The sequence below is a fragment of the Coregonus clupeaformis genome, chromosome 34, assembly GCF_020615455.1.
Source record: "Coregonus clupeaformis isolate EN_2021a chromosome 34, ASM2061545v1, whole genome shotgun sequence".
In the NCBI taxonomy this organism is placed as follows: Eukaryota; Metazoa; Chordata; class Actinopteri; order Salmoniformes; family Salmonidae; genus Coregonus; species Coregonus clupeaformis.
In genome coordinates, this window is record NC_059225.1 from 19755429 (window position 1) to 19780428 (window position 25000).

The following is a 25000-nucleotide window of genomic DNA, read 5'->3' on the forward strand; positions in this document are numbered from 1 at the left end:
TGTTATAGGTGCTAGATCTCTATGCATTATTGAAGCAGAAGTACCATTGTGGTATAAATACCTAGCTAGTAGTAGTGTATAAGAGCCTCTACTGTATGTGATGCATATGCTTATATAATCAGTCTATCCTGGTCTGGAGTAAACTATACAGCCAGCGCTACTCAGAACATCTCCCCAACCAACCTGACAGACAGGGCAAAACATCACTGGAACACAACGAGACAGAGAGACAGAGGGAGGACAGGACAGGGATGGGGGGATGTGGCGATGGCGAGGACGGAAAAAGAGGACAGGGCCGCTCATATTGGTACAATTGAAAAAGGAAGAAAGAAGACAAGAGAGACAGGTGTATTTCAAAACAGAAATGCTTCTCTTTCTCTCTCTTGTCAGTCTCTTGTTTTTGTATGTGTGTGTGTGTGTGTAACAAGATCTCACGGTTTTAACAATTTAACTTCAAATTCCGACGTTTGTCCACGTTTCTCCAAACATCACATTTTGTGTGTGTGTGTACTGAAAGTGGTAAACTGAAAAACATAAATTTGCACTTCCTTTCCTCGAGTAATTAGCTACTTTTTCAAAATGTGTCCTTATGTATTATTCATAACCATACAGACAGCACACTACAACTTTGCCCTCTCAATGCAGGCAGTATATTTTAATAAAGCTTTGCAGATGGTAACAAATAGCATGTGTGTTTGTGTGTGTGTCTGCATGTATGAGCACCTGTGTGTGTGTGTTTGTGTGTGAGTGCGTTGTGTACTGTCAGCTAGCTTATGAAGAAATGAATGCAGGGAATACATGTCTCGTGCAGGCTAGAGGATCATTGGACTCCTCTTGATCAGTATGAGGAGATTAACACCTGTTCACCTCCTTTAACAAATTATTAGAGAAATAACAAACCAAACTGGTATCTCCCCATGCAATTAAACAGTCCACCTTCACTGCTCCATTCTCCCTTCCACCTAGATCAATTAAACAGTGTTAAATGCATCTGTCTCTTTCCTCTTTCCTCTAACCTCTACTAGCCAATTACACACACACACCGCCCCGGGCGACTATTACCTGTGTAGAGCAGCAGGATAGCCCACACACAATGGTGTGCATGAGAAATAGAGAGAGAGAGAGATGAAGGGAATGAGAAAGAGGAGAGAAAGTTAGAGCCGACTCCTTTATTCAAAGCCAGCAGCTAGCTGAAGACTTTTGACTCGTAAAACGTGACTTTAACCTTCACAAGGTTAAGCTAAGGAGCATTAGAAAAGGTTAAAGCAGTAGATAGTGGGAAGAACAGCCAGTCAAGAGGAGAGCAGGGCAGAGAACTCCCTGCCTGGCTCCCTTCCTCCATACCTCGGTACATAATAAAAACTGCTCAGGACAGTAGCGTTCGGCAAAAAAGAAAGAAAATATTGCTGTAGCATTGAAAGTAACTTTGTCTTGAATGCTACAACTGCTTTACAAGAACAGATTTTGAGTCGCTATACATTAATGGGAGCCATCATCATTATCCTCATCATCATCATATCCTCATCTTCCTCCTCCTCCTCCTCCTCATCATCATCATGGTGACCTACCTGGTTGTAGCTGTGCACGGCCCCTCCGACCTGTCCACTGCGCTGTGGGGTTGCAGCTGCAGCACTGTCGCTAAGGGTGAGGGTCTGGTTGCTATGGTAGCTGGCAGAGTACTGGAGCGAAGCCTCTGGGGTGGAGTTGAGCTGCAAAGTACTCTGGGAAAGAAGAGAAGGACCTGGGGGGAGAGAGAGAGAGAGAGAGAGAGAGAGAGAGAGAGAGAGAGAGAGAGAGAGAGAGAGAGAGAGAGAGAGAGAGAGAGAGAGAGAGAAAACGCGAGAGAACGCGAGAGAGAGAGAGAGAGAGAGAGAGAGAAAACGAGAGAGAGAGAGAGAGAGAGAGAGAGAGAGAGAGAGAGAGAGAGAGAGAGAGAGAGAGAGAGAGAGAGAGAGAGAGAGAGAGAGAAAGAGGGGAGAGAGAGAGGGAGCGAAGAGGGGGAGAGAGAGGGAAGGGGAGCGATACAGCTATTTAGAACAGGCAGTGCAGCGTTTCTGCCCTCAGTGAGTTAGAAAAAGCATACATGATTTATCAGGAGAGGGAGAGGAGGAGAGGGATGAGGGGGAGGTGGAGAAGGGGTTACAGGGGAGAAGGAGAGGAGAGAAAGAAGGGGTGGAGAAGGAGAGAAGATTAGGGAAATGGGGAAATAAAGGGTAAATTTGGAAGAAGGCAGAGTATGGGAGGTAGAGAGGAGGAAAAGAGAAGGTGAGCTCAGAGGAGCAGAGGAGATGAGGAGAGAGGAGAGAGGAGAGGAGGGGAATAGATGAGAGAGGAGATGAGGGGGATAGATGAGAGAGGAGAAGAGGAGAGAGGAGATAGGAGAGGAGGGGGATAGCGAGCATGTATCTCTCTAATCACAGCTCTCTCTCTCACATTCTCTCTTTCTTTCTGTCATTTATGTGTTGGCGTCTCTCAGCCTAGAATCGCTTAATTTGTAATCTGGGCAGTGTGGAGTGATGTCACTCTCAACTGTGGCAGGTTTAAACACACACACACAAACACACACACGTACACACACAGGAATAAGGGGCGGGGTTGGTCTGGGTTTACTTACTGGTAGTTAGGTCTATGACCTGTGCTGTATCTCACTGTGCTTAAATATATAATACACAGGCTATTCCTACTCCCTATTGGAGAGAAAATACTCTCTCTCTCTCGCTCTCCCCCCCACTCTCATATTGTCCCTCTCGCTCCCTTTGATGTTTATGTCAGCAGAGCACACACACACACCATACCACAAACACAGTTTTCATCTGAGCCACGCGGACGTTGTCTGACATTTAGCTTAGCGGTTAAGAGCGTTGTGCCAGTAACCGAAAGGTCGCTGGTTCTAATCCCCGAGCCGACTAGGTGAAAAATCTGTCGATGTGCCCTTGAGCAAGGCACTTAACCCTAATTGCTCCTGTAAGTCGCTCTGGATAAGAGCGTCTGCTAAATGACTAAAATGTATGTAAATGTAAATTTAGTTGAAAGTTGTGTGTAATTCACCAGAAACGCTAGTAGGACAATAGGTTTTTTACATTTCTCTACATAACCTTCAACAGGAAATGACAGCCTTTTGCCACCATCTCTACCACCTCTGTAACAAAAAATGTTGGACTATACTAAAGGGGCCATCTACAACCTAAATGGGTTCTTCGGCTGTCCCCATAGGAGAACCCTTTGAAAAACCTTATTTGGTTCCAGGTACAACCCCTTTGGGTTCCATGTAGAACCTTTTACACATAGGGTTCTACATGGAATCCCATAGCATTTTACCTGGAACCAAAAAGGGTTCTACCTGGAGCCAAAAATGGTTCTCCTATGGCAGGGATGGGCAACTTTGATGGGGGTGGGGGCCACAAAATATCTGAACTCATCATGAGGGGCCGCAGTTGCACGCAGGTCTGCGTACCCACATGTGCAGACCCCCCCACCACATTACGTGAAAAACATTTTAGCAGCCCCCCTCTTGACAACGGAGATGTAGAGTTAATTTTGTGCAATTCTACACATTTTGCCATGGGTCGTAGAGAATATTTAGCAATTTTATAACTAATTTCATGCAATTCTACACATTTTTCAATAGGGTGGAGAGAAATGTTAGCAGTATTTAATATGATATCTGAGTGAGACTGACTAACAAAATTACCCGGACTAACTTACCAATGGGTTTACTTACTGGTAGTTAGGTCTATGACCTATGTCAGCTAAATGTTTAGCTGACATAGGCTAATTGAGTGACTATCAGTGACTGACATAAATAGACAAAAACTGCTGATGCACAAACAAATGTCAAAATTGCACCTTGTGTATTTTTACTATTCTAACTTGCAACAGTAAGTTGAGACCCTGACTGAGTACAATACAATACATTGATCCGAGGGCCTTCAAAAGGGGGGCCGACAGTTGCTCATCCCTGTCCTATGGGGACAACCGAAGAACCCTTTTGGGACCCTTTTCTAAAGCTGTGTTCGAATACTCATACTAACCGCACTAACTGTACTATTTGTGATGAGTATGCAGTATGCTTATTGGTCATAGTATGGATATAGTTAGAATGACCAAAGTTCCCGGATGTCGTACTACATTCGCCAAAATTCGCAGAATTTCCGTGCTTTTAGGGCCCATAATATAATCCTTCAGAAAATGGGCGTGGCTTCACAACATTTTCAGATTTGAACAAAATGGCGGAAAATAAGCCAAAGTCCGACGAGAGCGGGTAACAAATGTCAGTAAAAAAAGTACATATTCATTAATTTAACTAATTATAAACAAATGTTAAGAAAATGTTGAGCAATGTAATAAAAAATGTATGACTTTTCAAATAAGTTACGTTACACGTTGTGTTGCCTGACAATTTGTTAGGTACGCTAGCCTTACGAACCACATTGCATATCATTACAGCAGATGCTTGTATGTACCGGTATGTGTTAGCTAGCTACCTAATGTTAGTTGGCTACTAATACACTATCGGTCAAACGTTTTAGAACACCTAGCCATTCAAGGGTTTATCTTTATTTTTACTATTTTCTACATTGTAGAATAATAGTGAAGACATCAAAACTATGAAACAACACATATGGAATCATGTAGTAACCAAAAAAGTGTTCAACAAATCAAAATATATTTTATATTTGAGGTTCTTCAAACAGCCACCCTTTGCCTTGATGACAGCTTTGCACACTCTTGGCATTCTCTCAACCAGCTTCATGAGGTAGTCACCTGGAATGCATTTCAATTAACAGGTGTGGCTTCTTAAAAGTTAATTTGTGGAATTTCTTTCCTTAATGCGTTTGAGCCAATCCATTGTGTTGTGACAAGGTAGGGGGGTATACAGAAGATAGCCCTATTTGGTAAAAGACAAAGTCCATATTATGGCAAGAACAGCTCAAATAAGCAAAGAGAAACGACAGTCCATCATTACTTTAAGACATGAAGGTCAGTCAATCCGGAAAATTGCAAATTTCAAGTTGCAAAAACCATCAAGCGCTATGATGAAACTGGCTCTCATGAGGACCGCCACAGGAATGGAAGACCCAGAGATACCTCTGCTGCATAGGATAAGTTCATTAGAGTTACCAGCCTCAGAAATTGCAGCCCAAATAAACGCTTCACAGAGTTCAAGTAACAGACACATCTCAACATCAACTGTTCAGAGGAGACTGTGTGAATCAGGCCTTCATGGTCGAATTGCTGCAAATAAACCACTACTAAAGGACACCAATAAGAAGAAGAGACTTGCTTGGGCCAAGAAACACGAGCAATGGATATTAGACTGGTGGAAATTTGTCCTTTGGTCTGGAGTCCAAATGTGAGATTTTTGGTTCCAACCGCCGTGTCTTTGTGAGACGCGGTGTGGGTGAACGGATGATCTCCGCATGTGTAGTTCACACCGTAAAGCATGGAGAAGGAGGTGTTATGGTGTGGGGGTGCTTTGCTGGTGACACTGTCTATGATTTATTTAGAATTCAAGGCACACTTAAACAGCATGGCTACCACAGCATTCTGCAGCGATACGCCATCCCATCTGGTTTGGGCTTAGTGGGACTATAATTTGTTTTTCAACAGGACAATGACCCAACACACCTCCAGGCTGTGTACGGGCTATTTTACCAAGAAGGAGAGTGATGGAGTGCTGCATCAGATGACCTGGCCTCCACAATCACCCGACCTCAACCCAAATTGAGATGGTTTGGAGCGTGCAAAGCTGTCATCAAGGCAAAGGGTGGCTATTTGAAGGATCTCAAATCTCAAATATATTTTGATTTGTTTAACACTTTTTTGGTTACTACATGATTCCATATGTGTTATTTCATAGTTTTGATGTCTTCACTATTATTCTACAATGTAGAAAATAGTAAAAATTATGAAAAACCCTTGCATGAGTAGGTGTTCTAAAACTTTTGACCGGTAGTGTACATCGAACTTGCCAGTTTATTAACTATATGCTATCTAACTAGCTGCCCAACGTTTATTGACTTGATTATTCACGTCATTCTTAGCTTAGCTAAGTGGTATAGTCATTGTGCGTTCTCAATGGACATGGTTAATGAAGTCGTAAGATGTCTAGCTAGTAATTTGTTATGCTAACAAGCTAGCAAGAAGTTGCATAGCAACAGCATCAACTTCCGGTAGACAGGCGAACCACTAGTACAGTACACTCAACTGAAAGGATAGCGTTCGTTTACAGTATACTAAAATGAATTAATAGTATATAGTATGTAGTATATACTCATTAAGTATGTAGTATACAGTATGTTAGTATGGGTATTCGAATACAGCTTAAGAGTGTACACTTGGTTCTCTGTGTTTTGGTTTAAGAGTCATCTTTTTAGAAGCGCTACCTCTCTACACAAGTTAAACCCTCCATGTTCCCTCGTTTTGCTGTAAGCCTGGGAATGCAAACCGCCCTTCACCCCCTGATCTACCTTCTGATACCAACAAACACATCAATATGTTTTGGGCTAAAATGAGAGAGAGGACTGTTCTATCGTTCCACTGTCTCTGTGTAGTGTGGGATTAAAACTATCTGCAGTAGAGTTTCCCAGCATCCTCCTCTCCTCTCCTCCACCCATCTCCTCTCCTACTCTACGTTCCTATGAATTATTAAACAAACAGCACTTTGTGCTTCACAGTGGGAGGGGAAATGTCACACACACACACACACGCAAACACACACCTGTATATGCTGTTTTGTATAAGGGCTTTTTTAAAATTATATAATGTTGTCTGATTCTGAACTGACAGAGGAAAATCCAAACCCAGGGTGTTCTGTTCTTTCCAACTAAATAGTCCCCTCGCCTCTCAGTGGAATGACTGTCATTTTGAGGACTATTAGGAGAGATACACTACATTTAGAAACGACTCTCCTTCTATCAGAAGAAAAAGCCTGTGTGTGCATCAGTAAGCTTAAACAGAACCTATGGTTTGGGTTTCTTTTGTAAAATATCATTTCTGAAATGGGCAAATGGCTTTCAGTAAATACAAACTGATGGCTAAACCTCTTTGGGGTAGCATTGACGACAGAGAGATGCAAATGTCTTACAAATTTGATTAAAGTCAAAATAATGTGTTATGTCTCCCGTGTCCCTAAATGAGCTCTTAGTGGGAAGTGCACCAGAGGAAACATATCAAGATTCAGGAAGAGATGAAAGAAAGAGTGGGACCGTTACACACACACACACAGATGCACGCACACACAAACACACACACAAACACACCCTGTCATATTAAAATAAGAGCTGTCCTTACGTTCTCCTGTGTTGTATTCATGTGGGTCCAGTATTCCGGACTCCTGCAGGGATCTGATGCAGGAGTCGACCAGCTCCAGTCCTGTGGTCAATTCATCCTCTATATCCTTCTGGCCATCCGCTGGACAGGAAGCAGGAAACAGGAAACAGGGGGAACAGGTTAGTCTGGGTCACATTCGTGACACAACCTCCATAAAGTGTGTGTATTTTCAATGTCACACAAATTTGATGACGTCCATGTCTGTGATATCTGGTTATATTCTTAGGAAATCTGCATTACATTTTTTTTAATACAGTGATTATAAATAAAAACGTCTACTAAAAAGTAAAGTATTTGACGTTTAGCCTACCTTGGGTGTTCCAGCGAAACTGCTCATCTGCCGAACTGCAAGAAAACAGAGTTGAGGTTAAGAAAAGGAATTCATAATATGGAGTTTATTATACAGTAATATTCTGTAACCTCATAGTTCGTTGTTATCAAATATTCAAACTATTTACTGTAGACAGCTGACGTAAAATAAACAAACAAGCTATAATAGCGGTGATCAGAGATTCAGCACCATTGAAGCGGACAGCGACTGAATAGGAATTCTGAATTTCAGCACCACAGAACAGTGGACAGCGGCTGTCTGCACTACAGCCACTCGCCACTGGGAGACCACAGCAAGGCCTTACCAGGAAGTTTACACAAGCCTAGAAGTGGAAGGCTCCCAAAGACCTCTGCTAGCTAACCTAACTCAGCCATATTGACTTTTTCAACCAAACCTTATAATTGTCAATAATAGGGAATAAATTGCAAGTAAACGAAAAAAGACCTCTCCATTGTTTCTTTGAAATCGCTGCCACATCCTCTTTATTTTTCTGGATCAGGGATAGACCGTGCTAGGAGGCTAATGTTGTTCTGTGAGCTAGCTCCCTAGGACAATCAATGAGAGCCAGTAACATAGTGATTTCCTCTTGAGAGGACAAAGCAGAGTACATTACAGCCAGTCAGACCGGAAAGAAGCAACGGGCTGCTCAGCGTGTGATCATTGTTAGAGCAACATGACACACAAAGAAACACACAAACATATTCGCACGCATTTGTAGACATTTGTAGAAATACTATCTCTCTCATACCTTTACAATACTGTAAAACATTGGTGGTGGATGAGGTGATTTCCCCCCATACACTGTGTCACGTTCACTCTCTCTCTCCCTCTCTCTCTTCATCGCTCTCTCTCTCTCTCTCTCTCTCTCTCTCTCTCTCTCTCTCTCTCTCTCTCTCTCTCTTTCTCTCTCAATTCAATTCAATTCAAAGGGATTTATTGGCATGTGAAACATATGTTTACATTGCCAAAGCTAGTGAAATAGATAATAAACAAAAGTGAAATAAACAACATAAATTTGGACTTGTTTTACACTTTTTTGGTTACTACATGATTCCATATGTGTTATTTCATAGTTTTGATATCTTCACTATTATTCTACAATGCAGAAATGTTTTCAAATACTGTATATATATATTTTAACCTTTATTTAACTAGGCAAGTCAGTTAAGAACACATTCTTATTTACAATGACAGCCTACCCCGGCCAAACACTACCTTAATGACGCTGGGCCAATTGTGCCGCCCTACGGGACTCCCGATCACGGCCGGTTACGATACAGCCCGGAATAGAACCAGGGTCTATAGTGACACCTCTAGCACTGAGATGCATTGCCTTAGACCGCTGTGCCACTCGGGAGCATGTGTGTGCATGTTTTTAATGAGCCTCTGGAGTGGAGGGATCACTGGCTATGTTATACAGTGAGGGAAAAAAGTATTTGATCCCCTGCTGATTTTGTATGTTTGCCCACTGACAAAGAAATGATCAGTCTATAATTGTAATGGTAGGTGTATTTGAACTGTGAGAGACAGAAAAACAACAAAAAAATCCAGAAAAACGCATGTCATAAATGTTATAAATTGATTTGCATTTTAATGAGGGAAATAAGTATTTGACCCCCTCTCAATCAGAAAGATTTCTGGCTCCCAGGTGTCTTTTATACAGGTAACGAGCTGAGATTAGGAGCACACCCTTAAAGGGAGTGCTCCTAATCTCAGTTTGTTACCTGTATAAAAGACACCTGTCCACAGAAGCAATCAATCAATCAGATTCCAAACTCTCCACCATGGCCAAGACCAAAGAGCTCTCCAAGGATGTCAGGGACAAGATTGTAGACCTACACAAGGCTGGAATGGGCTACAAGACCATCGCCAAGTAGCTTGGTGAGAAGGTGACAACAGTTGGTGCGATTATTCGCAAATGGAAGAAACACAAAAGAACTGTCAATCTCCCTCGGCCTGGGGCTCCATGCAAGATCTCACCTCGTGGAGTTGCAATGATCATGAGAACGGTGAGGAATCAGCCCAGAACTACACGGGAGGATCTTGTCAATAATCTCAAGGCAGCTGGGACCATAGTCACCAAGAAAACAATTGGTAACACACTACGCCGTGAAGGACTGAAATCCTGCAGCGCCCGCAAGGTCCCCCTGCTCAAGAAAGCACATATACAGGCCCGTCTGAAGTTTGCCAATGAACATCTGAATGATTCAGAGGAGAACTGGGTGAAAGTGTTGTGGTCAGATGAGACCAAAATCGAGCTCTTTGGCATCAACTCAACTCGCCGTGTTTGGAGGAGGAGGAATGCTGCCTATGACCACAAGAACACCATCCCCACCGTCAAACATGGAGGTGGAAACATTATGCTTTGGGGTGTTTTTTCTGCTAAGTGGACAGGACAACTCCACTGCATCAAAGGGACGATGGACGGGGCCATGTACCGTCAAATCTTGGGTGAGAACCTCCTTCCCTCAGCCAGGGCATTGAAAATGGGTCTTGGTTGGGTATTCCAGCATGACGATGACCCAAAACACACGGCCAAGGCAACAAAGGAGTGGCTCAAGAAGAAGCACATTAAGGTCCTGGAGTGGCCTAGCCAGTCTCCAGACCTTAATCCCATAGAAAATCTGTGGAGGGAGCTGAAGGTTCGAGTTGCCAAACGTCAGCCTCGAAACCTTAATGACTTGAAGAAGATCTGCAAAGAGGAGTGGGACAAAATTCCTCCTGAGATGTGTGCAAACCTGGTGGCCTACTACAAGAACGTCTGACCTCTGTGATTGCCAACAAGGGTTTTGCCAACAAGTACTAAGTCATGTTTTGCAGAGGGGTCAAATACGTATTTCCCTCATTAAAATGCAAATCAATTTATAACATTTTTTACATGCGTTTTTCAGGATTTTTTTGTTGTTATTCTGTCTCTCACTGTTCAAATAAACCTACCATTAAAATTATAGACTGATCATGTCTTTGTCAGTGGGCAAACGTACAAAATCAGCAGGGGATCAAATACTTTTTTCCCTCACTGTAACTATGTGCAAATAGTTAAAGTACATGGGTTGTATTTACGATGGTGTTTGTTGTTCACTGGTTGCCCTTTTCTTGTGGCAACAGGTCACAAATCTTGCTGCTGTGATGGCACACTGTGTTATTTCACCCAATAGATATGGGAGTTTATCAAAGTTGGATTTGTTTTCGAATTCTTTGTGGGTCTGTGTAATCTGAAGGAAATATGTGTCTCTAATATGGTCATACATTTGGCAGGAGGTTAGGAAGTGCAGCTCAGTTCGCACCTCATTTTGTGGGCAGTGTGCACATAGCCTGTCTTCTCTTGAGAGCCAGGTCTGCCTACGGTGGCCTTTTCAATAGCAAGGCTATGCTCACTGAGTCTGTACATAGTCAAAGCTTTCCTTAATTTTGGGTCAGTCACAGTTGTCAGGTATTCTGCCACTGTGTACTCTCTGTTTAGGGCCACATAGCATTCTAGTTTGCTCAGTGTTTTTGTAGATTCTTTCCAATGTGTCAAGTAATTATCTTTTTGTTTTCTCATGATTTGGTTGGGTCTAATTGTGTTGTTGTCCTGGGGCTCTGTGGGGTCTGTTTGTGTTTGTGAACGGAGCCCCTGGACCAGCTTGCTTAGGGGACTCTTCTTCAGGTTCATCTCTCTGTAGGTGATGGCTTTGTTATGGAAGGTTTGGGAATCACTTCCTTTTAGGTTGTTGTAGAATATATTTTCTGGATTTTGATAATTAGCAGGTATCGGCCTAATTCTGCTCTGCATGCATTATTTGGTGTTTTTTGTTGTACAGTGAGGATATTTTTGTAGAATTCTGCATGCAGTCTCAATTTGGTGCCCATTTTGTGAATTATTTGTTGGTGAGGGGACCCCAGACCTCACAACCATCAAGGGCAATGGGTTCTATAACTGATTCAAGTATTTTTAGCCAGATCCTAATGTATGTCAAATTGTATGTTGTTTTTGATGGCATAGAAGGCCCTTCTTGCCTTGTCTCTCAGATCGTTCACAGCTTTGTGGAAGTTACCTGTGGCGCTAATGTTTAGGCCGAGGTATGTATAGTTTTTTGTGATATCTCTCTCTCTCTCTCTCTCGCTCTCAGAAATACTATAGCAGGCTATACAGAAACACACAATGAGTATGTGTGTGCGTGTGTCCGTGCATGTGTGTGCGTGTTTTTAATGAGCCCCTGGAGTGGAGGGATCACTGGGTCAAGAGGAGCTCCCCTCGTAGGCTGTCTAGGGATCCTGGTGATCACATAGACCATGGCAGTGTGTGTGTGTGTGTGTGTGTGTGTGCACCCAGGCCTTGCCCCTAATTGCACTGCAGTAGAGCTTTCCAGTGTAAAATAGATGGAGGACAATACAGAGGGAGAGAGAGGGAGAGATAGAGAGAGGGATAGAGAGAGAGGGGGAGAGAGGGAGAGAGAGAGAGAGAGGGCTAGAGAAGTTAACTATTTAATTTTTATCCCGGCCTGCCTGTAGTTATGGATCCTCTATTGTTTTTGAGAGCAGGATCTTCTGTATTCTAGTCCTTCAACAACCTCTGGTCCACAGAACAGAAAGGAACTTCTGGGGATCTAGTCATAGAGATACACAGATATCTCCCCAGTCGCAATAAAGCAGCTCGCTGGTCACAGTGAATAAGTTATTGGTCGTCCACAGGGAAATATTACTCTTGGAAATGCCTTTATATTCTCCCAGCTGGTTCTCCTTAATATGTTTTTCCTGCGCTACATACGACTATATCGGTCCGCTAATACAGGCCTAGTGCACTACTTGTGAATAAAATGTGAGTGTTTGGGCTTAGTCTGTCTGTGAGTGTTTGGGCTTGAGCGCAGCAAGACAATGTGAATGCAAATGTCAAATTCTAAACAATGTGAAAACTCCTGGGTGGAGAGAGATTTTAATTATGTTAGTTGATTTTGTGTCTTAACTGCGTGTGTGTGTGAGAGAGTGAGAGAGTGCGTATGAATGTGTGTGTTTGGGTGTTACTGCTGATGATTACATTTTAAAACACACCTGTTAGTTTCCCCGCATTGGTGCTAAACCATCTGTTCCCTCCAGCTAAAATGACCCTGCTATTATCTTTACTCTGATACGACGCTTCCCTCTGCTGTTTTAACGTGGTTACAGATCATAAGATTACACCTCTATGCATAATACACCATGGAGGGATTATGTGGCATAATGTATGCCCCATAACATTTTGGCCATGATGAGAATATGAAATGTTACGGTGGTACTTATTATTTTAAAAAATTTATTATGCAAAATCCTGCTTCATGAGTAAGTATAACTACAAATAGATATACTAAACACAGACTAGCCCGTGGAATTAGGAGTGGACACTCACCAATCCAGGATTCTATGTCAGGGTTTCATTGGGATTAACAGAGATTATAATTTGGTACTTTAGTTGGATTGGGGGAATTACGCTGCTCTGCTGTACACAGACTAGGATTAACACAGATTATAGGGACTAACACAGCTGGTTATTCCCACTGTTTTTCCAACTAGGATGGCCCAACCAGTGTGTGGTGGGTCCAGTAATGCTGTCAAACTCCGAATTACTCAAAGTTTATGAATGTGTTGACCCGCAGTTAACCCCTTCTCAAACAACGGTGTCACACACTTGTTATCTGACTGTGTGAGAACGCTCATTCACTCACAGCTAAAGTGTGCAGTGTGCCATAACCTAGGGACACCAAGGTCGATATTCCAGACAGGTCACTCTAGATATAATGCGATATTTGACGTTCGTCCAGGTGTGACTCTCATAAATGGGGCGTGTCTGTAGCACGGTACTTCTCTTCTCCCATTCTGGGGTAATGTGATGGGCTGTCACTGTTAAGTAGCTCTCTATAGCCTTGGAGCTCCATTCATCTGTAGTAAGTTCAACACAGGGTGCATTGGCCAATTCATTGACAACTTTGACTTTGGCTTGCTTATATACAGCAGGTACTACCAGTTTGCTGAAATGGGTGCAGGAGGGAAGTTCGTAATGTGGCTCGAGCACTTTCACGACGTGCTGAAAACCCCTGTTCTCAACCACCGAGAATGAGCGCATATCCGCGGCTACAAACACCTATCGCTCTTGTAATTTATTTTGCCCGGTCAGAATCAGCTGCGAAGGGCTGCTTGAATGCAGAGGGGAGACGAAGTTGTATTGTTGTTTCTTTGCGTTTCCATCTTGCTCTGGTGGTAGGAATACTGGGGTGATTTCGGTGTAAATGTGTCGGTGTTGGCAGCTGCATAGGCTATTCTCGTTGAGCAGTGGCAACATACTATTAACGTTTTATCCACAACTCTCTGTCAATCGCCGTTGTAATCTACTGGGAAGCCAAAATGTTGCCAAACTGGAGATTTAAATGATGATGGAGGATCCACCTGGTTTATCAACCCCACCACTCACCATCGTACAGAACTGCGCCTCACAAAAGGACAGTTTGAAATGCACTAATTAAGATTTGAATTTTGATTACAACTGTGTTGTTTTAACGGAATAGCCTGAAATGTTTTTATTCAAGAGACATACAACGCAGCATAGGCATAGCCAATGTTTTATACAGTATGTATTCATTCGGGTTCACAGTGCGGACAGAACCGAGGTCCCTGTACTGAACGGTTCGGTACAAATACGTGTACCTTTACACCCCTACAAAGCATGGATTGCTGTCATACCTTGTCCATAGACTGCTTACAGGGTAAGTAAACCAATATGTTAGTTTGTATTTTGGGTGAACTATCCCTTTAACCATTGGGCATTAATGCCTAAACTTAACCATCGACATTTGACGTTTATCCCTCCCCTGGATAAACGTCGAATACTGAAGTCAAACCGTGTCAAACCGTGAGATCTTGTTGGATATTTATGAGCTAACATGTACACACACACACACACACATCATCCATTATCTCTTAGATCGATTCAAATCCCTTTACAAATCAATTATCCATGTTACACATTACAGAGTGATTAAATGATATGTATGAATGACGATTAGAGACAGGAATTATGATTCTGTTCATGAAATACAATCAATGTGTTGGTTTGAAAAGTCAGATTACTGAGGAAACAAAAGATTAAGATTAAGAAGATTTCTATGAAAACCCACACAAACACACTAAGGCATGCAGACACACACACACACAGCCTGCTGAATGCTATGTGTGTGTAATGTGGTTGATTGATATGTGCAGTGTGATTTAGATAGACTGGCTGTAGAGGGCAGGGCAATAGCAATAGCAAGCTGGCTGCTGCTGAGTTAGGGAGATACCCAGTCAGTTGTACAACTGAATGCATCCAACCATCCAAATGTGTCTTCCTCATTTAACCCCTCTGAATCAGAGAGGTGCGGGGGACTGCCTTAATTGACATCCACGTCTTCAGCGCCCGGGGAGCAGTTGTTGTTGGGGGTTAACTGCCTTGCTCAAGGGCAGAACAGCATATTTTTACACCTTGGTGATATAAACCAGCGAACTCTCAGTTACTGGCCCAACGCTCTTAACCATTAGGCTACCTGCCACCCCATAGAGTTAGTTAGTCTTTGTACTGTAAATCATTCATTGTTAGCCACCTGGCTAAGGGTACAGCATGTAACATAATTATTGCCCTAGCATTAAACAGCTGATTCAAATAATCAAAGCTTGATGAGGGATTGATTATTTGAATCAGCTGTGTAGTGCTATGGCAAAAACCAAAATGTGCCCTCCTTGGGGTCCACAGGACCAAGTTTGGGAAAACGCTGGCCTATACAGAGCCTTCAGCTGTGTTTCATTCCATAAAAGTTCTCCCCTCCCTTCATTTACTCTACTATGCATCTTACTAGAGTACTGGGGGAGGTACACATTCATTATCATAGATCAGTATCAACGCTAATCACACCTTAGACAACATTCACAAACTGACGGAGACTCTTGCAGTCAATTAAAGCAATTTAAGCAATTAAAGCAACCTCTCAAGGATGCATCTAGCCGAGCTCGGACCACACACACACACTCCCAATTAAAAAGTGATCTCATGTTTCTTTAACTTATGGTCTTCTGCCTCATTAGCCGCAGATCATTTGAACTAGGACTCTCTGCCTCTGACAGCAGGAAGAATCCAGCTAGCCCATCTGTCCTTCTGTCTAGGACTATACCTCTGTCTGTCAGGATAGCTAACTGGCTTGCTCCACAGCTGTTTGACTGTTCTGCCCAGCCTGTGGCCAAACTGTGATTATAATCACAAAGCAGTGATGATATAGTATCATAAACAGATCCATACAGCAGAGTTACTCAGAGATACTCCTCTCTCTCTCATTAACAGATCCATATAGCAGAGTTACTCAGATCTCTCTCTCTCTCTGTCTCTCTCTGTCTCTCTCTCTGTCTCTGTCTCTCTCTCTCTCTCTCTCTCTCTCTCTCTCTCTCTCTCTCTCTCTCTCTCTCTCTCTCTCTCTCTCTCTCTCTCTCTCTCTCTCTCTCTCTCTCTCTCTCTCTCTCTCTCTCTCTCTCTCTCTCTCTCTCTCTCTCTCTCTCTCTCTCTCTCTCTCTCTCTCTCTCTCTCTCTCTCTCTCTCTCTCTAGCCAGGCCTCATCTAATCTCTGCCACTATCTGGGGTTTGGGAAAGACAAGCTGCATTTGCATATTTAATGAGATCTGTAGTGTCCCCCCATCATCTCCCCACCACTCCCATCTCCCTGCAGCCTAAGAGAAGGAGATGGATAGCGAGAGAACGTGACACAGTGTGTAAAGAATTTTCTCTCCTCCTGGTGATGCATCATTAGAAAGAAACATGACTTACTATCTCTCTCACAGACACGCCATGCAGGGATCTAAGGCACGTCAACCACACAGCTACATTAATGGCTGAACTAACGACCTGGTTAGATTATTTTAGGGCGTAATGCAATTACTCAGCAATGTGATCTGTCTGTGTCAGAGGTGGGAACAAAAACCTCTGTTTGCTGAACCTGAAAATACCCTGAAGGCTAATGGTGTAATGGATCCCTCTATTATACAGAGAAAGGGAGGAGGGGAGATAGGGAGGGCAGAGGGAGGGAGAAGACAAAGAGGAAAGAGAGAGAAGGAATAAAGAAGAGGTGTGTTATTGTAATGATGATGCTAGTCTGTTCTCCTACTCTCACTCTCTCAGTTATGAGTTTATTTTTGTCTATCAGTGGAGGCTCCTCAGATGAGGAAGGGGAGGACCATCCTCCTCAGTGAATTTCATAAATCTAAAAATAGTGAAACATTAAAAAAGTAATCATTTTTAGATCAAACTATACTAAATATATTCACGTCACAAAATAATTGATTTAAACACACTGTTTTGCAATGAAGGTCTACAGTAGCCTCCACAGCACTCTGTAGGGCAGCACCATGGTGTACCCGGAGGACAGCTAGTTTCTGTCCTCTTCTGGGTACATTTACTTCAATACAAAACCTAGGAGGCTCGTGGTTCTCATCCCTTTCCATAGACTTACACAGTAATTATGACAATTTCTGGAGTACGTCCTCCAACCTATCAGACCTCTTGCAGCTGAACTGAGATGTTGTCCACCCAATCGAAGGATCAGAGAATGAATCTAGTACTGAAAACATAAGCTACAGCTAGCTAGCACTGCAGTGCATAAAATGTGGTGACTAGTTGAGAAAGACAATAGTTGAACAGTTTTGAACAAATTAATTTCTTAAAAAATGCAGGAGAAGCAAGAGAGAGAGAGACAGAGAGAGCTAGCTATATTTCATATTATTTTCAAATCACCAACAAACTATCATGGTCCAAACACACCAAGAAAGTCATGAAGAGGGCACGACAACGCCTTTTCCCCCTCAGGAGACTGAAAAGATTTGGCATTAGTCCCCAGATCCTCAAAAACTTATTCAGCTGCACCATTGAGAGCAACCTGACCGGTTGCATCACCGCCTGGTATGGCAACTGCTCGGCATCCAACCGTAAGGTGCTACAGAGGGTAGTGCGTATGGCCCATTACATCACCGGGGCCAAGCTTCCTGCCATCCAGGACCTACAGTGCCTTCGGAAAGTATTGAGACCCCTTGACTTTTCCCACAAAATGTAACAAAATACGTTACAGCCTTATTCTTATTCTAAAATTTATTTTAAAAATACAAATCCTCAGCAATCTACACACAATACCCCATAATGACAAAGCGAAATACGATCTTATTTAACATTTTAGCAATTGTATAAAAATTTATAAACAGAAATACATTATTTACATAAGTATTCAGACCCTTTGCTATGAGACTCAAAATTGAGCTCAGGTGCATCCTGTTTCCATTGATCATCCTTGAAATGTTTCTAAAACTTGATTGAAGTCCACCTGTGGTAAATTCAATTGATTGCACATGATTTGGAAAGGCACACACCTGTCTATATAATGTCCCCACAGTTGACAGTGCACCTCAGAGCAAAAACCAAGCCATGAGGTTGAAGGAATTGTCCGTAGAGCTCCGAGACAGGATTGGGTCGAGGCACAGATCTGGGGAAGGGTACAAAAACATTTCTGCAGCATTGAAGGTCCCCAAGAAAACAGTGGCCTCCATCATTCTTAAATGGAAGAAGTTTGGAACCACCAAGGCTCTTCCTAGAGCTGGCCGCCCGGCTAAACAGAGCAATCGGGGGAGAAGGGCCTTGGTCAGGGAGGTGACCAAGAACCCGATGGTCACTCTGACAGAGCTTTAGAGTTCCTCTGTGGAGACGGGAGAAACTTCCAGAAGGACAACCATCTCTGCAGCACTCCACCAATCAGGCCTTTATGGTAGAGTGGCCAGACGGAAGCCACTCCTCAGTAAAAGGCAAATGACAAGGTTAACCTTCCATCAAGTCAACGACCATAAGCACACAGCCAAGACAATGCAGGAGTGGCTTCGGGACAAGTCTCTGAATGTCCTTGAGTGGCCCAGCCAGAGCCCGGACTTGAACCCGATCTAACATCTCTGGAGAGACCTGAAAATACAGTGCCTTGCAAAAGTATTCATGCCCCTTGGCGTTTTTCCTATTTTGTTGCATTACAACCTGTAATTTAAATGGATTTTTATTTGGATTTCATGTAATGGACATACACAAAATAGTCAAAATTGGTGAAGTGAAATAAAAAAAAATCACTTGTTTCAAGAAATTCTAAAAAATTAATAACGGAAAAGTGGTGCGTGCATATGTATTCACCCCCTTTGCTATGAAGCTCCTAAATAAGATCTGGTGCAACCAATTACCTTAAAAAGTCACATAATTAGTTAAATAAAGTTCACCTGTGTGCAATCTAAGTGTCACATTATCTGTCACATGATCTCAGTATATATACACCTGTTCTGAAAGGCCCCAGAGTCTGCAACACCACTAAGCAAGGGGCACCACCAAGCAAGCGGCACCATGAAGACCAAGGAGCTCTCCAAACAGGTCAGGGACAAAGTTGTGGAGAAGTAGAGATCAGGGTTGGGTTATAAAAAATATCCGAAACATTGAACATCCCACGGAGTACCATTAAATCCATTATTTAAAAAATTGAAAGAATATGGCACCACAACAAACCTGCCAAGAGAGGGCCGCCCACCAAAACTCACGGACCAGGCAAGGAGGACATTAATCAGAGGCAACAAAGAGACCAAAGATAACCCTGAAGCGGAGATTGGAGTATCTGTCCATAGGACCACTTTAAGCCGTACACTCCACAGAGCTGGGCTTTAAGGAAGAGTGGCCAGAAAAAAGCCATTGCTTAAAGAAAAAAATAAGCAAACACGTTTGGTGTTCGCCAAAAGCCATGTGGGAGACTCCCCAAACATATGGAAGAAGGTACTCTGGTCAGATGAGACTAAAATTGAGCTTTTTGGCGATCAAGGAAAATGCTGTCTGGCGCAAACCCAACACCTCTCATCACCCCGAGAACACCATCCCCACAGTGAAGCATGGTGGCGGCAGCATCATGCTGTGGGGATGTTTTTCATTGGCAGGGACTGGGAAACTGGTCAGAATTGAAGGAATTGAAGTTTCAGTCTTCCAGAGATTTGAGACTGGGACGGAGGAAACATTTAAATGTCTTGGAATGGCCTTGTTAAAGCCAGTGAATAGTTATGCACGCTAAAATTGATACAACCCCCCCCAAAAAAATCTATTTTAATTCCAGGTTGTAAGGCAACAAAATAGGAAAAATGCCAAGGGGGGTGAATACTTTCGCAAGCCACTGTATCTGTGAAGTAACGCTCCCCATCCAACCTGACAAAGCTTGAGAGGATCTGCAGAGAAGAATGAGAGAAACTCCCCAAATACAGGTCTGCCAAGCTTGTAGCGTCACACCCAAGAAGACTCAATGCTGTAATCACTGCCAAAGATGCTTCAACAAAGTACTGAGTAAAGGGTCTGAATACTTTTGTAAATGTGATATTTCCGTTTTTTATTTGTAATACATTTGCAAAAAAAACTAAAAACCTATTTTTGCTTTGTCATTATGGGGTATTGTGTGTAGATTGATGAGGGTAAAAAAATATTTAATACATTTTAGAATAAGGCTGTAATGTAACAAAATGTGGAAAAAGTCAAGGGCTCTGACTACTTTCTGAATGCACTGTATATACTAGGCTGTGTCAGAGGAAGGCCCAAAAAATTGTCAAAGACTCCAGTCACCCAAGTCATAGACTGTTCTCTCTGCTACCACACGGCAAGCGGTACGGAGCGCCAAGTCTAGGGCCAAAATAATCCTTAACAGCTTCTACCCCCAAGCCATAAGACTGTTGAACAATTAATCAAGTGGCCACCCAGACTATTTGCATTGACCCCCCCCACCCCCCCTTTGTTTTTACACTGCTGTTTATTATCTATGCATAGTCCCTTTACCCCTACCTACATGTACAAATTACCTCGACTAACCTGTACCCCCGCACATTGACTCGGTACCGGTACCCCCTGTATATAGCTTCATCATTGTTATTTTAATGTGTTACTTATTTATTTTTATTTATTTTTTACTTTAGTTTATTTAGTAAATCTTTTCTTAACTCTATTTTCTTAAAACTGCATTGTTGGTTAAGTAATCATTTCACGGTATGGTCTACACCTGTTGTATTCGGCGCATGTGACAAATACAATTTGATTTGATTTGAGATTGTAGCAACCTCATGATGTTTGGTATATTGAAAATTTGAGTATCATGTAGTAGCCTAAACCTATCGATGTTACATTGAGCTGGGTGAATGGAATATGAATGACAGTCATCCAATATGCTGTAATAGAAATAAGGCCATGCTCATTTAAAAAAATTATCGTCCTCCCTCATCTTAAGGCCGTCATTGTAAATAAGAATTTGTTCTTAACTGACTTGCCGAGTTAAATAAAGGTTCAATAAAAATAAAAAATAAACGGGACCGACCGCCACTGCTGTCTATGTATCTGCCATCATAACTGCACATCCAGTCACTGTTTCTGTGCCATGTATCACACCAAGATCTGACAAATTTGACTTCAAATTGTGCTCCAAACATTACATTTTGAAGTGTTTTGGACAGCCTGGGTTGCTCCTCCTGCTGCAGCTGGTGTCACCGGTGCCTCGTGGCTGTTTAAGTTTAGGCATTCAATCTGTGTCAAGGGGTGCTGAAGGTGGGTGTGGTGCATGAATCAAGCGCAGGACGCAGAAGCTCAGTCCAAAAGACTTTAGTGCAATATTCACGTAGAAAATAAGCACAATAAGCCCGAAGGCGAAATAACGGCGCACAGAGGCGTCAAACAAACGGCGCACTAACATGTGCGAAAAACCTCCCCAAAACACTGGAGGGAAGTACGTAGCTCCAACACAAAACAGAAGAGCAATCACACACAAAGACACACAAAGACAAACACACACAACGAGAACTAAATAGGACACTAACGAGGACTAACAAGACACAGGTGTACAACATCAAGACAAAACCAAACGAACATGAAACATAGATCGGTGGCAGCTAGTACTCCGGGGACGACGACCGCCGAAGCCTGCCCGAACCAGGAGGAGGAGCAGCCTCGGCTGAAACCGTGACATTCTGAATGGTTAAGTTAAGAATTAAGGTTTAGGATTTTATTTAAAACAACTCCACTGTAATGTTTAGCCATTAATTCCAAATGGTTAAATTAAGGGTTAAAGGTTGGGATAGGGTAAAATACTTGTTTAATTTTTTTTGCAAAAATGAGTGCCTATCACTGGGATTGAGCACGCGACCCTCGGAGCCGGAGTTCGTGCCTTACGTCCAACATCCACCACCCCAATCCACAACGCCATAGCAAAAACGCCCTAGGAAAACCTACAATGCCCTAGTTGCCCCTAGTTGACGATTTTGAAGGCATCTCCAGACATCCTGGGTACCTGGACGGACTGCGAAATTTGAAGTGAATTTTGAGCAACCTGGCTGGTCACAACCTATTGTGTGTAACTTTTTTTCACACAAACACACTTAACCTTAGCTTGACCTACAGTACCAGTCAAACGTTTGGACACTTGCAGTCATTCAAGGGTTTTTCTTTATTTTTACTATTTTCTACATTGTAGAATAATAGTGAAGACATCAAAACTATGAAATAACACATATGGAATCATGTAGTAACCAAAAAAGTGTTAAACAAATCAAAATATATTTTATATTTGAGATTCTTCAAAGTAGCCACCCTTTGCCTTGATGACAGCTTTGCACACTCTTGGCATTCTCTCAACCAGCTTCACCTGGAATGATTTTCCAACAGTCTTGAAGGAGTTCCCACATATGCTGAGCACTTGTTGGCTGCTTTTCCTTCACTCTGCGGTCCAACCCATCCCAAACCATCTCAATTGGGTTGAGGTCGGGTGATTGTGGAGGCCAGGTCATCTGATGCAGCACTCCATCACTCTCCTTCTTGGTCAAATAGCCCTTACACAGCCTGGAGGTGTGTTGGGTCATTGTCCTGTTGAAAAACAAATGATAGTCCCACTAAGCGCAAACCAGATGGGATGGCGTATCGCTGCAGAATGCTGTGGTAGCCATGCTGGTTAAGTGTGCCTTTGAATTCTAAATAAATCACAGACAGTGTCACCAGCAAAGCACCCCCACACCATAACACATCCTTCTCCATGCTTCACGGTGGGAACCACACATGCGGAGATCATCCGTTCACCTACTCTGCGTCTCACAAAGACACAGCGGTTGGAACCAAAAATCTCAAATTTGGACTCATCAGACAACGGACAGATTTTAATCTCCATTGCTCGTGTTTCTAGGCCCAAGCAAGTCTCTTCTTCTTATTGGTGTCCTTTAGTAGTGTTTTCTTTGCAGCAATTCGACCATGAAAGCCTGATTCACGCAGTCTCCTTTGAACAGTTGATGTTGAGATGTGTCTGTTACTTGAACTCTGAAGCATTTATTTGGGCTGCAATTTCTGAGGCTGGTAACTGGAATGAACTTATCCTCTGCAGCAGAGGTAACTCTGGGTCTTCCATTCCTGTGGCGGACCGCCAGTTTCATCATAGCGCTTGATGGTTTTTGCGACTGCACTTGAAGAAACTTTCAAAGTTCTTGAGATTTTCCAGATTGACTGACCTTCGTGTCTTAAAGTAATGATGGACTGTCGTTTCTCTTTGCTTATTTGAGCTGTTGTTGCCATAAAATGGACTTGGTCTTTTACCAAATAGGGCTATCTATATTCTGTATACCACCCTTACCTTGTCACAACACAACTGATTGGCTCAAACACATTAAGAAGGAAAGAAATTCCACAAATTTACTTTTAACAAGGCATATCTGTTAATTGAAATTGATTCATGGTGACTACCTCATGAAGCTGGTTGAGAGAATGCCAAGAGTGTGCAAAGCTGTCATCAAGGCAAAGGGTGGCTACTTTGAAGAAACTACAATTATAAAATATATTCTGATTTGTTTAACACTTTTTTGGTTACTACATGATTCTATATGTTTTATTTCATAGTTTTGATGTCTTCACTATTATTCTACAATGTATAAAATAGTTTAAAAAAAGAAAAACCCTGGAATGAGTAGGTGTGTCCAAACTTTTGACTGGTACTGTACGTTAGCGCTTGGAGAGGGCAGTGTGTTGCCAGTCTATCAGTGTGTAGTTATTGCCTCTGTGCCTGAACTAGGGCTGGGCGGTATACCGTATTTTACTATACACCGGTATTGATGCACAGACCGGTTTGGGTTTTTACTTTACCTTCTATAACGGTATTTAAATGTTTGGCTTGTTAAATGTGATGCGCCACTTCGCCGTGTGTAACACCACGTTGCTTCTTAATATAAATCCACAAGCGTTCAATAATTACACTATTAGTTTATGATTTGTGTATTCTTTTTATTAGGATCCCCAATGGTGACAGCTAGTCTTCCTGGGGATGTTGTTTGTGCAACAGTATCTTCTAAATCAGACAGGAATAGGCGAAGCATGAATATGTTAGCTACATGAAGTAAGAGAAAGCATTTAATGTTGCCAAAGATTACAGGGTCCACTGGGAAACACTGACCAAAATGTTGGTTCCTACCCTGTCGCAATAACTCCTCCCTAGCATTTTAATTTGTTGTAATGTCAAACAACACTGTATTTAAAGTTCCCACTATTATATTTAACTATATAATTATAATATTCATTCTATTTCCATGATTCCAACAGTTCATCCAAGTGTTTTGATCTAAATCACAAGTAAAAATGTCACAACTGCAATATTTGGTAAAAAATAGGCTTATATTATTTCCCTATATCGTGCAGCCCTACGTGGCAGCGTAGAAATGATCTCAAATGAGTACAGGAAATGCATGAATTAATGAAAATGCAGAAAATTATTTTTGGTTGAAGTTTGATTGAACAGTATAAAACAATCAGAAAAGAGAAAGCCCCATTGAAATCACTTCGAATGTATTTGTTGTCAACCTAGGTCACGCACTACTCATAAAGCAAATGTATAACTTTTATTACTGTACCGTTATACCGGCACATTTTTAAAAAATATAGCAATATGATATTTCGGCCATATCGCCCAGCCCTAGCCTGAACTTTACAAATACTGTAGGTTAACCCTTTCTCACACACTGTTACTCTCTTTCCTTCTTCACGCTCTTTCCTCACTCACTCACTCTCCCTACTGTAGAGAGAGAAGGCTGTGTCGGTTCTTTGGTCAACTAAGAGGGGACTGGAGAAGAGGACATTATGCAGCGCAATGTCACTCCTCCATCACTGTCATACACACACATATAAACACACACACACGGAAGCATATGGGTTGGGTCCGTGAACACACACAAGTCACACCATTGGCTCCGAGACTGTCCAACGACTCTGCAGAGGTGACAGGGACATCCTTCAGTGTGTGTGTGTGTGTG

General features: G+C 42.5%; 1 protein-coding gene across 1 annotated transcript in view; it reads right to left on the reverse strand.

Annotated features, from left to right (window-relative positions):
• Positions 1 to 25000, reverse strand: part of LOC121549750 (catenin delta-2-like) — a 347253-nt gene that overhangs the window by 174258 nt on the left and 147995 nt on the right. Inside the window, exons 4-6 of the mRNA XM_041861613.2 lie at positions 7643 to 7677; positions 7294 to 7413; positions 1569 to 1741 (exon numbers count right to left, since the gene is read on the reverse strand). Of these exons, the coding sequence (XP_041717547.2) occupies positions 1569 to 1741; positions 7294 to 7413; positions 7643 to 7677 (328 nt within the window). The remainder of the gene's footprint in view (positions 1 to 1568; positions 1742 to 7293; positions 7414 to 7642; positions 7678 to 25000) is intronic.